The sequence below is a fragment of the Ptiloglossa arizonensis genome, chromosome 4 (genome assembly GCF_051014685.1).
Source record: "Ptiloglossa arizonensis isolate GNS036 chromosome 4, iyPtiAriz1_principal, whole genome shotgun sequence".
Classification (NCBI taxonomy): domain Eukaryota; kingdom Metazoa; phylum Arthropoda; class Insecta; order Hymenoptera; family Colletidae; genus Ptiloglossa; species Ptiloglossa arizonensis.
The window spans coordinates 22,122,831-22,137,080 of NC_135051.1; the positions used below are offsets into that span (position 1 = coordinate 22,122,831).

Sequence of the window (14,250 nt, forward strand, 5' to 3'; positions counted from 1 at the left end):
AAATAAATTAAATTATTCATTGTAATTATTAACAATTGTTAGCAAATCATAGTTGCTACCATTATTAACAATATTTCCGTCCAAATAATAGCTTAAAATGTCATTTTTTAAAATATTCTTTTTCATGGAGCAATTTTTCCATTTAGTGAGGTAATTAATTGAATAATTAATGTCTTATGTAAGAAATGTAACTACTGCGGCTATGGTGTATATTGTAAGAATTTGAGAAGTGTCTAAGTAATATATGTAGTAAATAATTATTACATTCTATTCATTAACTCTAAACTTATTTAAAAGTTATTTAAAAGTAACCATCTTTTACTACGAATCTTAATCAAAATGAATTCCTGTAACTATTTAATCATTTATAATGCATAAATAATATGCATATTCCAACATTAATATTTGGAACGTGCGTAAATGTTAATAACAATCGCGCAAATGAAGAAACATTCACTGAAACCGTTCGCCTTTGTAGATTTTGCAATATCTTGATGTTTATTTATCGTAATTATTAATAACCGTCATAGGAACATAGTTTCAGTAATTATTTACCATATCTTAGCATAAATAATAGTTTAAAAGCCATCAATTTGTTGGAAATTCGGTTAAATCAAACAGAGGCAGTCGAAGTAATGGTAAGTCACCTTATGGAGGATATATATGAACTTACCGGTTGCCGAAAATTTGATTCCAGAGGTAGCCTCCGAGGTGGATAGATCTCTTCCAGTAGTGGACTTTAATTTTTTGTTTTTTTTTTATTTTATTTGTACTTATTCTCCGATTTTAATTTCTCCTTATTTTCCCATGTTTACTTCTTTCTCACTGCTTCGTTTATATTCTCTGTCACTGCACTGTCGTGTCTTGACTTGTTTAATATTTATTACAAATTTAATTTAATTACCTTAGCTAGGTATATCAGAAAACGAAGAGGACTGCTTCGTTGCATCCTCCGCGGAATCGTTTATTTTAAGTTTAGACTAAGTTAATTTTAAGGCCACCATGTACAAGTAAGAAAACGTAAGAATATGAATGTAATTCAATAAATTTATTATGTATGACACAAATAGCTCTTTTCTTTTCCTACTTTCCTTCTTCCATACCCTCTACACGATCGTAAATTATAAGTCAAAGGAACATGAGTAAATATTAATTACAATCAGCATTTCGAAATAAAAATTCATTGAAATTGTCGGACCTCACATGTTTCGCAATACCTAGATATTTATTTATCATAATTTTTAGAAATTGTCATCTCCAGATTTCATTACCCAAATGGACCCAACTTCGACAAATTGTACAATGTTTGCAAATACAAATCCCTTGTTACTAACTGTTGAGTGATCACACACGATCCAAACTTGTTCATAACTATAAATATATGTATAATAATAAATGTTCATAAAATGAAACTCATGCCTATTTCATTCTCTCGATCATATTTTTGGTGATCTCGATGTTTGGTCAATTTCTAATGTGCAAAGTAAAAATATTCGATAGTTTGTTAATATATTATTTGCATTTACATTAACGATGATAATGTTATGTAAACATTTATAAGTTTTGAGGTTTCTTTATCGTAAGCGCATTGAAAAGACATTGAGAGTTTCAAACGATAATCACCGATTGACCAATGCAGCGAATGTTTAGAAATGTAGTGCTTGATTTGATTATACGCGCAGGTGTTCGCCAAAGATTATCAAACACGTGGTTCAGTATAGTTTACCGTTTGCAAACAATATGTTATCGCCGTACTAACGGGTAAAGCAATATTTAACGGGAATATACCCGTATGACACCTTTTGTCATTTCTTTGACTAGTCCTTGACCGCTAATTTCTTTATCAATTCTTTGTTCGATGGGAGATTCTGATGAAAACAAGTGGAGAGCCTACGAATATAAATACCTGCATCCGTCTGGACATGGTCATTATTGTACGAAGAGACAATTCGAAGAGACAATTCGAAGAGACTATTCGAAGAGACTGTTCAAAGAGTTTGGAAGTCGATCGTCAAGGTGAGAAAAGAATCTTTGATTTCGAAGAACGTAAAACTACCCTATCGAGAAAACGAAGTTTCAATACTTTGATCCATAAGTAGCGTGTCAAACGTTCGAAAGAACGATTAATAATTTTCATTTTTTATCCAACTCTAACATAAAGTATAACAAAACAAAAAATTTCCACTTGTATTATTATTGAAAAAAAAAAAGAAGAAATAATCTCGTCCAAAGTAACACCCCAAGCACTGTATAAAAATGTACCATTTCAGATGTTCAAAGCTATATTCTTGGTTGCGTTTATGACGCTCACCTATTCCGGTTGTCAGGCCTCTCATGACAGTAAGTATCGATTTATCGTTCATAAGTTCGTGTATTATCAGCACGTTGCATTCAAGTATCATCGTCTCTTGTCAAAGATACAACTTGTGTCATCCATAACAATACTTTGTTTCACTCAGAGAGGATCGTTTGCTACTATGGTAACTGGGCCGGAAACCGACCTGGATTGGGCGGGATTCATATCGGTGATATCAATCCGCGTCTCTGTACTCATCTGGTTTATGCTTACGTTGGACTCGACCACGATGGCGGTATCAAGATTCTCAATCCAATAAACGATCTGGCCGACCATGGCGGTAGAGCCGGTTACGAGAAGTTCAATTACCTCCGAAGGTGGACTCCAGGCCTTAAGACGATGATCTCCCTCGGTGGTCGAAAGGAGGAATCCAGCAAGTATTCGATTATCGCTGCCGATTCCCATAGACGTGCACGATTCGTGCAAAGCGTGTTGAGATTCCTGCGTAGATACAAGTTCGACGGTCTCGACGTCGACTGGCAGTACCCGAACCAAAATGGCGGCCGACCATGCGACAAGGAGAACTACGTACTGCTGTTGGAAGAACTCAGAAGAGCGTTCGAGCACAACGGTCATATCCTTAGCGTCGCGGTGGCAGCCGCCGAACAGTCAGCCTCACTCTCGTACAACATTGCTGAAATATTGCGACACGTTCACTTCATCAATCTCAAGACATACGATTTCAATGGTTCCTGGAACAAACACGCGGGCATTAACGCACCGTTGTACGCTTCCTCCAAAGCGACTGGAGCCGAGGCTAAATTGTGCGTGGTAAGTAGTCCTGCTGTTTTACTTTTCGATGAAGTTCGTTGATTCCACTCGTAGTATCGTAAAGTTAAAGACAGAAGTTCCCTTCGTTTGGGACACTTTTCGCCCAAAGACTCGTAAGTTATCAAATATCTGCCCGTTTTCACCCTTGCTAAGTTTCAGACTCGTCTACTTAACGAACGAAACAGATATTTTTTGCAACGCAATATCACCGAGATCGAAGTGTTTGGGACGTCTGTGTTTTAAAACGGTGTCATATAGGTTGTTCGAATCTCGATGTGAGTATCTTTTGTTCAGGATTCAGCGGTTCGTTATTGGCTTTCGCAAGGTGCACCGGCCCATATGCTCAATCTTGGGATACCCTCGTTTGGTAGAAGCTTTACTCTGGAGGATTCCGCTAAAAACGAAATAGGAGCGTCGTGCAGTGGTCCTGGATTAGCTGGACCTTACTCGCAAGAGGCTGGTAATCTTGGTTACAACGAGATATGCACTGACTTAGCTCAGAAAGGTTGGACCGTTGTCCGTGATAAGGAGCAGCGTGTGCCTTATGCTTACAAAGACAACCAATGGATCGGATACGACGATCCTATGTGAGTGTCTAAACGTTTTTCCTGCGATGTTTAACGATTAAGGGATGATAATCTTGTACCATACTTGGCACAAAAGTGACACTTCCACTTTCGAGGGAAATAAAAAAGTCCAGGAAATCAGAGTTATAGGGGAAGGATTTAAATCTGGGTTCGTTTTCAGATCTGTCAAGGAGAAGGCTAATTATATCAACTCTTTGGGTCTTGGTGGTGCTATGTTATGGAGTCTCGAGAACGACGACTTCCTTGGTAGCTGTGGCCAGAGATATCCACTCTTGACTGCTTTGAACCTAGGATTGAGAGGCGGTGTGAAAAAATGGTGTGACTGAACGATTCACACCAAGGGGTCGAGATGGAGTTTGTTTTTTATTTTGTAGTTTGTAAACAATCGGTGGTTAGATTTAGTACTTCATTCTTTGTATTCGACAGGGATTAATCACAATTATAATTATGTATTGAGATAGAGAATAAATTAGTTCTGTATTGTACACGATACCTTCTTTTCTACTATTTACCTTTCAATCTTGTCACTGACAATGATTTCTTCGTCTACGAGAGAAATAAATTGAAATCGTCATAGCAATTATTATTAATTGCCATCGAATGATAGTTGAAAAAATAATTATTAACAATATTTTCGTCCAAGTAATAATTTAAAGTGTCATTTTGGCGAAATATTTTTCGTTTACGAACCAATTTTACCACGACATCAATGAGATATTGAGTAGAATAGCTCTCATCGGTTTTTCTGTCTAATGAAGTAATTAATTAAATAATTGTTTTTTTTGTATAAAAAATGTAATCAGTGCGAGTATGTTGTATATTATAAGAAATAAACAAATGTAAAAATAATGTATCTATTAAATAATTAATACCCCCTATGTTTTAAATTTAAACTTATTTAAAAAACGTGTGAATAATCATCCGTTATTTCGAGCCTCGATCAACATCAATTTTTATAAGCCGATTAATCATTTATAATGCATAAATAAGATGCATGCTATTGTAACATTAGTATTCGGAACGTGTGTAAATGTTAATAACAATCGCGTTTATGAACAAACATTTCCCAAAATCGTTCGCCTTCACAAATTTTGCAATATCTCGACTTTTATTTATTATAATTATTAACAATCGTCATCGGGAATGATTTCAATAATTATTAGCAATATCTTAGTATAAATAATGACTTAAAATATGATTTTACTGATATACTTTTTATTCATCAAGCAACTTTTCGATTAGTTCGAACAAAGGCAACCGAAGTAACTGTAAATCTTTGAGAAATAGTAAATCATTTCTCTTAGATGTAAGGCAAAGTTCTGTCATCTTTTATTTTTAGGAAAATAAAAATGATTGTTCAAACTTACTTGTTAAAATTTATTCTGAAATATAATTTCCTTCGTTAATTAAGACTGTTTTCCATCATTCTGGTAACTTCTCCACTACCCTAGAGGAAAAGTCCTATCTTTTTCACGCGAAAATGTTTCTACTGTTACTTGACATATTCAAAGCTTACGTATTCATTACTATCGAAAAAGATTTACAGATATCTGAATAAACGACAGTTCAATGGTGCATTCACCGATAAGTAGGAGGAGTGGAAAAGTGAGAAAAAATTTTCTAATAAATCTCTGTTCACTTTTGAATGGTCTTCCTTACCACATATAGTCTAACATCGTCACGTTGAAAGCCACATCTGTTTGTAAAAGACGGATACTTACGTTAAATTTCAAGTTTCAAAAGCTCAAGTTGGGAACAGTAATATGAGTCTCGTGAAAAATTTTGTACACAAGTGAGAATGGTTTGAAATTAGTAAAATTTGTTGGGGGGAAACAACCACCTTTTTCGATCATTTCGCAATGTAAAAGAATTTTCAGGAAAATTCAACCCATGGACGCGATAGCAGAGGGTTCACTCTTTAAAATGACCCCACGAAAATCATCGTACGATTATTTTTCACGGAGTTACAGTCGTTCAAAAATCTATAGCGTTTCGGTTACCTCGAATTTTTGAGCACGAGTGTACAAAAGTAATTCAAAAACTCATTTTCCGCAAAAGTAGAAGAACTATCCACGTCTGAAAGCTTTGAATAGCGTTTTGAGAGACAGTGCAACCATTCTCAGTCATTCTGAACACGACAATTTTATAGCAGTGCCACCAGAACCAATAGAACCAGCATCACTGCCGAATTCCATTTGCAAACACGAGGAATACACTCAGAGTCCCCAATACTATTCAACGTTATACTATTTTCGAATTACGGACAACCAATATCTGATCTCCACGTTTCACTGCTCCACTGGACTCGGTTCCAACACGTTGTTCAATGTTTGCAACTACGAATACCATGTTTCTGACTGTTGAGTGATCACACACGATCGAAACTTGTTCACAATTATAAATATATCTATAATAATAAACGTCCATAAATCGAAACTCGGGTCTAGTTTATTCTCTCGATCATATTTCCGGCGAACGAGATACATAAATTGCAACGTTAGCGTTGTTACCCAATTTTCCATATTTAAATGTGATCTCGATGTTTGTTCAATTTGTAGCGTGCAGAATAAAAATATTCGGTAGTTTGTTGATGTATTTAATTTATTTGCTTCAACGATGGTGGTGTTACGTAAAGGTTTACAAGTTTCGAGGTTTGTTTATCATAAGCGCATTGGAAAAACATTGCGAGTTTGTAACGATGAACATCGGTGACCAATGCAGCGGGTGTTCAGAAATGTAATGCTTGATCCGATTATACGCACAGGTGCCGGCCAAAGATTGTCAAGCACGTGGTACGGTGTAGTTTGCAGTTTCCAAGCAGTATGTTATCGCCATAATAACAAGTAGAGCAATATTTAACGGCAGTATATACATATGGCTCTGTTTGTCGTTTCTTTGACTAGTCCTTGACCGCTAATTTCTTTATCAAGTCTTTGTTCGCTGATGGATTCGAATGAAAACAAGTGGAGAGGCTACGAATATAAATACGTGCATCCGTGCGAACATGGTCATTACCGTACGAAGAGACAATTCGAAGGGACAATTCGAAGAGACAATTCGAAGAGACTATTCGAAGAGACAATTCGAAGAGACTGTTCAAAGAGATTGGAAGTCGATCGTCAAGGTGAGAAAAGAATCTTCGATTTCGAGGAACGTAAAACTACCCTATCGAGAAAACGAAGTTTCAATATTTTGGTCCATAAGTAGCGTGTCAAACGTTCGAAAGAACGATTGATAATTTTCATTTTTTAACCAAATTTAACGTAAAGTATAACAAAACAAAAACTTTCCACTTGTATTATTATTGAAATATTTACTAATAATCCAAATCTAACGTAAAGTATAACAAAGCAAAAAATTTCCACTTGTATTGTTGTTAAAAAAAAAAGAAGAAGAAGAAATAATCTAATCCAAAGTAACGCTCCAGGCACTGTATAAAAACGTACCATTCCAGATGTTCAAAGCCATATTCTTGGTTGCGTTCATGACGCTCACCTATTCCGGTTGTCAGGCCTCTCATGACAGTAAGTATCGATTTATCGTTCATAAGTTAGTGTACTACCAGCACGTTGCATTCAAGTAACATCGTTTCTTATCAAAGATACAACTTGTGTCATCGGTAACAATATTTTGTTTCACTCAGAGAGGGTCGTTTGCTACTTTGGTAACTGGGCTGGAGAACGACCCGGATTGGGCGCGATTCATGTCAGTGATATCAATCCGCGTCTCTGCACTCATCTGATCTATGCCTATGTTGGTCTCGACTACCAGGGAGACATCAAGATTCTCAATCCATGGACCGATCTAGCCGAAGATGGCGGTAGAGCCGGTTACGAGAAGTTCAATTCCCTCCGAAGGTGGAGTCCAGGCATTAAGACGTTGATCTCCCTCGGTGGTCGAAAGGAGGAGTCCAGCAAGTACTCGTACATCGCCAGCAATTCTCACACTCGTACACGATTCGTTCACAACGTGGTGAGATTCCTTCGTAGACACAAGTTCGACGGTCTCGACGTCGACTGGCAGTACCCGAACCAAAATGGCGGCCGACCATGCGACAAGGAGAACTACGTACTCCTGTTGAAAGAACTGAGAAAAGCGTTCGAGCGCAAAGGTCACCTCCTCAGCGTGGCGGTGGCAGCCGCTGAAGAGTCAGCCGCACTCTCGTACAACATTGCTGAAATATTGGAACACGTTCACTTCGTCAATCTCAAGACGTACGATTTCAATGGTTCCTGGAACAAACACGCGGGCATTAACGCACCGTTGTACGCTTCCTCCAAAGCGACTGGAGCTGCGGCTAAATTGTGCGTGGTAAGTAGTCCTGCTGTTTTACTTTTCGATGAAGTTCGTTGATTCCACTCGTAGTATCGTAAAGTTAAAGACAGAAGTTCCCTTCGTTTGGGACACTTTTCGCCCAAAGACTCGTAAGTTGTCAAATATCTGCCCGTTTCCACCTTTGCTAAATTTCAGACTCGTCTACTTAACGAACGAAACAGATATTTTTTGCAACGCAATATCACCGAGATCGAAGTGTTTGGGACGTCTGTGTTTTAAAACGGTGTCATATAGGTTGTTCGAATCTCGATGCGAGTATCTTTTGTTCAGGATGCAGCGGTTCGGTATTGGCTTTCGCAAGGTGCACCGGCCCACAAGCTCAACCTTGGAATACCCTCGTACGGTAGAACCTTTACTCTGGAGGATGCCACTAAAAACGCAATAGGATCGACGTGCAGCGGTCCTGGATTAGCTGGACCTTACTCGCAAGAGGCTGGTAATCTTGGTTACAACGAGATATGCACTGACTTGGCCCAGAAAGGTTGGACCGTTGTTCGGGACGAGGAGCAGCACGTGCCTTATGCTTACAAAGACAACCAATGGGTCGGATACGACGATCCTACGTGAGTGTTTAAACATTTTTACTGCGATGGTTAACGATTAAGGTACTTTCGTGGGAAATAAAATAGTCCAGGGAATCAGAGTTATATGGGAAAGATTTAAATCTGGGTTCGTTTTCAGATCTGTCAAGGAGAAGGCTAAGTATATCAACTCCTTGGGTCTTGGTGGTGCTATGTTATGGAGTCTCGAAAACGACGACTTCCGTGGTACCTGTGGCCAGAAGTATCCACTCTTGACTGCTTTGAACGGGGAATTGAGAGGTAGTGAGAAAGAGTGGTGTGACTGAGCTCTCCCTTCCAAGGATGGAGTTTGATTTTTATTTTGTATTTTGTAAATAGTGAGCGATTAGATTTAGTATTGTCTTCTTTGTATTCAACACGAAATAACTACAATGATAATTATCTATTCAATTAGGGAATAAATTGGCTTCGTATCATGCACGATGCTTTGTTTTACTACTATTTATATTAATACGTTATCATAGATTAGTTAGTCAATGTATACGAACGAATTGAATATTGTAACGTAGAAAATTGTTGTAACATGTAGAAAAGTCTGAACATGTTTGTAGAATGTAAGAATATTATTGTAACTCTGATGCATTCCAATAAAGTTATTCGTAGAAACACGAACTTTTATGTTTCCTCCGTTCTTCACCCCTTTGCCTTTATTTATTTATCAATTGTATTTGATATGAACCTTTAAACCGTTCAGTAAAAAGTATTCGTTCCAGCAGTCACTTCATATTCGAATATATATTTTTTCTCGCGTATCGATAAATTTGAATATTTGCCTAAATTTACATATGGTTTGAATATTTTCATTCGTCTGTGTAGATATAAACGTATAGTTAAATATGTATCGATAATGATTCTGTACATTTATTCGGTAGCTGATAGAGTAGTTAAAATATTCCAAATTCACGCTATTGACACATCTCTGACACCTGTTTTAACACGAAAGTGCGGAAATACCTGAAATTTTGAATATTTTTCTTGATTGTCCGAATAAACAGAAGATACAATATTCTCATCAAAGTAAACTAAATAGACTGTAGAATGTTTTGTACGATTGATAAGATTATTAGATTTTATAATATTTTATAAAATATTAGATAGTTGTAGATTGTATGTAAAACATTTTATTGAGGAGATCGAATACGTAGAATTTATACCCTTTCATCGAGATACTAGCATAGATAGAGCATAGAATACTTTTTTAAGTATTGTAAATAAATGAAAAATAGAATATTCTTTTTAGCTACGAAGTAGGTAACGAAAGAAATTATTTTAAATGGTAGAATAGAATTCGTTAGCTAACGAGATACAAAAACATCAGTATCTCATATCGTTAAACAAATAATCTGGGCATCAAGAGTTTCAACGAAAAACAAACTCCACGTGATTTATAATTACAAGTTTGTTTTCTCCTTTCTTGCTTCGCATAATAGACTTAATTTGATAACCCATTTATAAATATGTAAGTTTTCACTGACACTCTTTAAGCAAAGAGTCCAAATGTCATGTTAGTTCTTGTTGGCTTAAAATATGTTTACGATAAGAATTACTGAAATTGTACAAAATGTAAATGCATACATACCTTTGTAATAATCGTTCGGTTACTTTGTTTATACATTTGAATGTAAAATAGGTACAGATAGTGCGAATATAAATACGTATAGGTGTTCGAGAACACCATCATTATAGTGTCAAAAATAAGAAAGACTGCGTAAAGATCGTAGCCTAATCGAGGTAAGATTCACACTTACGGGGGTTAACTGGTTGAATTTGTTACCATAACTTTCTGCTGAAATTGATCACGGAATAAAATCGATCTCGACAATCTTACCAGATCAGTATTATCCGTTAGAAAGAATATTTATATTAGTCGATAAAATAGAAAATTTTATGTTCAAAGTCACAAAGTGTCCACCGCCCTGTTTTCCTTTATAAATAACATTTTCGAAAATGATTTCATCGTTCGACGATTTTCCAATTCACGATACTTTTCATCTCGTTGTCAGTTAGGTCCACCGAACAGTAAAATAAATCACGTATCATTGTGCGAAAAAAAAAATCCCCCAATTATATCGAGAGTAAACAATGAACATTTTTTTAACAGATGCACGCGAAGCTTGTGCTTTTGAGCTTTGTTCTAGCGATTGCTGTTACAACGTACGCAGATAGTGAGTATTTAAAACAATATTTAAAAAGTCGAGGGACTATATCTTGTTTTTAATAAAGAGCAATCCAACTGCAAAAATATACCGATAATATTTAAATCGTCAATTCAGGAAAGATCATTTGCTACTATGCGAGTTGGGCAAAATATCGTAACGGGCCTGCGAAGTACGCCATAGGACTGCTCGATGACGAAGTGGACTTATGGAAGTTCACGTGAAATCACGTGAAAAGGCTCGGCACGAAAGCGATCGTATCCATAGGTGGCGCGAGTGAAAGTTCGGAAAAATTTTCCAATGTGTTCAGCACCAAAGATAGCAGCAAAGAGAACAGCAGTTCGCAACGAAGGTACTTGCATTCTTGAGAAGATACAACTTCGATGGCGTAGACATCGATTGGGAGTATCCGAATCAAAACGGTGGCAATCCAGCCGATAAAGGGAATTTCGTATGGTTAGTGAGAGATCTGAAGAATGCATTCGCCGGCACAGATTATACCCTCAGCGCCACTATCGGCGCGGAGGCCTCGGTGTCTTATCCGGTATATTATTCCGGTATCGCGGAAATATCTCAATATTTGGACTTCATCAATATTATGACGTACGACTTTAACGGATCGTGGAACGATTACACCGGCCTGAACTCCCCTCTCCGCCCCTCGTGGATGGACGATTCGTACCAAAGGACATTGAACGTGGTATGTGAGAATCCCCGATGACGAAACGCAAACAAGGAACAAAACGGATTGATCGTGACATAAAATATTTTGTCTCAGCACGCGGTGATTGTATACTAGCGCTCCCAAGGTGCTCCCGCTGATAAGATCATCATAGGTGTACCTTTCTACGGAATAACGTTCACTCTACAGGATTTCCAAACATGGTCAATATCCACTCTTGAGTACTCTCAACCAAGTTTTGAGATATTGAGATCACTTTCATGATAACATGATAACATGATAACAAATGAACGACAATAACAATGTTGCGGTTCAACGATCGATTTGATCGCGAAAACCATACAATGTGGTGATGTGAAGGTCTAATGTAAACAAACTACTACGATTATTGGCTATTATTAATGATATGACGAACTTGCACAATTTTGTAGCATAAATGCTAAATAAACAAATAATAAAATAAAATTTATTCTTCGAGAAATTTTCTCGTAATTGCCGCAAATTATGATTGTTTCGTTTGTACTAATACTATTTATTGACGAATAAACGATTTTAAATTTAAAATAGACTGTAATTACCTATTATTTTCCTCTTTGTGCTTTGCTTTTAATTGAAGGGTTACTAGCAACAGGCAAACCGTCCTACGTTGATTCAGACGAAGTAGAACTTAATGCTACTAACGATTATACTTTAAAGATTAAGAACGAGCTTCGTTTACTTTTTGCACCTGAACACTCAAAACATATCCCTCTAAGACATTTCAAGGCCCTTGATATTGAGGAGATAGATATTATTAACAATCATCATCGGGTTGAACTATTTTTAAAGCTGTTTATACTACGCTAGCGTCCTCGACGGTAAAATGACTAAGTTTGTAGCGAAATGGTTTCCATTTTTAACGTTATATGGCGCCACCAATTTCGGTAAATCGATACTGTACCATAATACCAATGTGTTTAGAATCCAAAGTTTATCAATAAAAAGAAGATGTACTACAGATGAAATATAAAATAGACATATAGGTAAAGTACGTCTTCCACTTCTATATCACTTTTAATGTCATTGACTCGAACTGGAATAAAATGCCAACGCTATTAAGTGTAAGAATTACAACTAAACATGACAAAAAGTAATTACTTTAGTAGCAAATGGAATTACAGTTTTCTACGTTTACTACCTTTATCGACTTAATGGTTTAGTTGAATATAATTTCTAGATTCACCATTCCAAAATCATTAGTATTTTACGAGGTCCGTATTTCAGATTGTCTAACACCAAAGCATAAGATGGAATCTTTTTTAAATATTATATTTTGTTTATGCATTGTTCAAATGTTTATATTATATAAAAATTAAAAAGCAATAAAATTTGTGTACGATTTATCTATATAAATTTATTTTTTATTATTATGGCTGTTTAGTTAATTTTATATTTCGCACCAATGAGCGGAAATAGTTTTGTATATGATCACCGCAGTACTACTGCGAAAACATTGTGGCGCCTTCGTTCCACTTCCTTTCCACGACGTGCTTACCAAAATGCAGAAGGTAAGTTTTTTATGCTGCTAATTTTTCGAATTTATCTCATTTTATGGTAAATAAATGTACGTTTTGAGATTGACATATGATATTTCTTACAGAAACAGAAGGAACCGATCCAGTCCGTGCAAGTTTTCGGACGCAAAGTGAGTGTAACTGCCAAAAAATATGTATGGTTATGTTTGCGCGTGATTTTTTGTAATTGTGCACATTTGTATTTACAGAAAAGTGCAACCGCGGTCGCTTATTGCAAGCGAGGCCGTGGAAATCTTCGTGTTAATGGGCGTCCATTGGAATTAGTAGAGCCTCGTGTATTACAATACAAATTGCAGGAGCCCATTTTGTTACTTGGCAAAGTAAGTACTCGATAATATAAAAGCCATCATGAAAGTCGAAGTATCTCCTCCTACAGTAACTTTCTTTAAAGAAAAATTACATTTGTAAGTCTGTCATTAATCTATCATTCCTCATTCCAAACATGTTTATTTGTGATTAGACACAAGGATACTGAGAAGGTGAACTACGTATTGTTTATATGAACATGTTTATGTGAAATCGTGATATTCAACTTGGTACATTTTTTATTTAGGAAAAATTCTCTGGAGTTGACATCAGAGTAAGAGTAAATGGTGGTGGTCATGTAGCACAAATTTATGCTATCCGTCAAGCTATTTCCAAAGCTCTCGTTGCATACTATCAGAAATGTAGGTATAAGTAATGGATTTACATTACCCTTAAAATATGAACATGTAACAGTGATTTTGAAAATATTAATATTATTATGTGCAAATAGATTTAACATTGAAAATATCTTTTTCCAGATGTTGATGAAGCAAGTAAAAAGGAAGTGAAAGACATTCTCATTCAATATGACCGTACTCTTTTGGTTGCTGATCCAAGGCGGTGTGAGCCAAAGAAGTTTGGTGGTCCAGGTGCCAGAGCCAGATACCAGAAATCTTATCGTTAATACCTACAAATTTCACATTACATTTTATTCATATTATTGAATAAAAAATTTAAAAACCGACTTTGTTTGTTGTTCTTAATACATTTTAAACATGTAAAAATCATAAGTTCACTCTACTTTGTTATTAATGATAGTGGAATGTTCATGCTCTTTTTTTTACAAAATTTTTCAAATTTTGATTAAAGTTATGAAAATTTAATTGATCTAATGTTCTATATTCGCATAAAGTATATAAATTTAATGTTTCCAACCAATTTATATAAGCATGTCACATGGT

At 36.1% G+C, this 14,250-nt stretch overlaps 4 protein-coding genes and 1 long non-coding RNA gene across 5 annotated transcripts; all 5 read left to right on the forward strand.

Moving 5' to 3' along the window:
- Positions 1–202: 202 nt before the first annotated feature.
- Positions 203–4,040, forward strand: LOC143146137 (chitinase-3-like protein 1). The gene is made up of 6 exons (XM_076310148.1): positions 203–214; positions 531–638; positions 2,271–2,340; positions 2,460–3,127; positions 3,422–3,714; positions 3,875–4,040. The coding sequence occupies exons 1-6, from the start codon at positions 203–205 to the stop codon at positions 4,038–4,040; spliced, it is 1,317 nt and encodes a 438-aa protein (XP_076166263.1).
- Positions 4,041–6,741: 2,701 nt separating this feature from the next.
- Positions 6,742–9,002, forward strand: LOC143145249 (chitotriosidase-1-like). Its single transcript, XM_076308441.1, has 5 exons — positions 6,742–6,838; positions 7,169–7,238; positions 7,358–8,025; positions 8,320–8,612; positions 8,731–9,002. The coding sequence occupies exons 2-5, from the start codon at positions 7,169–7,171 to the stop codon at positions 8,894–8,896; spliced, it is 1,197 nt and encodes a 398-aa protein (XP_076164556.1). The 5' UTR covers positions 6,742–6,838; the 3' UTR covers positions 8,897–9,002.
- A 1,354-nt stretch (positions 9,003–10,356) lies between these two features.
- LOC143145985 (uncharacterized) lies at positions 10,357–11,121 on the forward strand. The gene is made up of 3 exons (XR_012991819.1): positions 10,357–10,361; positions 10,732–10,795; positions 10,904–11,121. It is a non-coding gene; the product is annotated as an uncharacterized LOC143145985 (long non-coding RNA).
- LOC143146138 (acidic mammalian chitinase-like) lies at positions 11,109–11,939 on the forward strand (the record flags this gene model as incomplete). The annotated part of the gene is given in 2 exon segments (XM_076310149.1): positions 11,109–11,486; positions 11,565–11,939. Coding segments are annotated over 2 exon segments (546 nt in total), but the record flags the coding sequence as incomplete, so codon positions are not given.
- A 972-nt stretch (positions 11,940–12,911) lies between these two features.
- On the forward strand, positions 12,912–14,033 carry Rps16 (ribosomal protein S16). The gene is made up of 5 exons (XM_076308442.1): positions 12,912–13,015; positions 13,108–13,152; positions 13,231–13,362; positions 13,596–13,710; positions 13,828–14,033. The coding sequence occupies exons 1-5, from the start codon at positions 12,932–12,934 to the stop codon at positions 13,971–13,973; spliced, it is 522 nt and encodes a 173-aa protein (XP_076164557.1). The 5' UTR covers positions 12,912–12,931; the 3' UTR covers positions 13,974–14,033.
- The last annotated feature ends 217 nt before the right edge of the window (positions 14,034–14,250 follow it).

Excerpts from the sequence above, each read along its gene's own strand:
- LOC143146137 (XM_076310148.1), top strand. Across the intron at positions 2,341-2,459 it reads TTGTCAGGCCTCTCATGACA|AGAGGATCGTTTGCTACTAT; the intron begins GTAAGTATCGAT and ends TGTTTCACTCAG. Across the intron at positions 3,715-3,874 it reads ATCGGATACGACGATCCTAT|ATCTGTCAAGGAGAAGGCTA; the intron begins GTGAGTGTCTAA and ends GTTCGTTTTCAG.
- LOC143145249 (XM_076308441.1), top strand. The coding sequence starts at position 7,169 with ATGTTCAAAGCCATATTCTTGGTTGCGTTCATGACGCTCACCTATTCC. Across the intron at positions 8,026-8,319 it reads CTGCGGCTAAATTGTGCGTG|GATGCAGCGGTTCGGTATTG; the intron begins GTAAGTAGTCCT and ends TCTTTTGTTCAG. Across the intron at positions 8,613-8,730 it reads GTCGGATACGACGATCCTAC|ATCTGTCAAGGAGAAGGCTA; the intron begins GTGAGTGTTTAA and ends GTTCGTTTTCAG.
- Rps16 (XM_076308442.1), top strand. The coding sequence starts at position 12,932 with ATGATCACCGCAGTACTACTGCGAAAACATTGTGGCGCCTTCGTTCCA. Across the intron at positions 13,153-13,230 it reads TGCAAGTTTTCGGACGCAAA|AAAAGTGCAACCGCGGTCGC; the intron begins GTGAGTGTAACT and ends TTGTATTTACAG. Across the intron at positions 13,711-13,827 it reads CGTTGCATACTATCAGAAAT|ATGTTGATGAAGCAAGTAAA; the intron begins GTAGGTATAAGT and ends ATCTTTTTCCAG.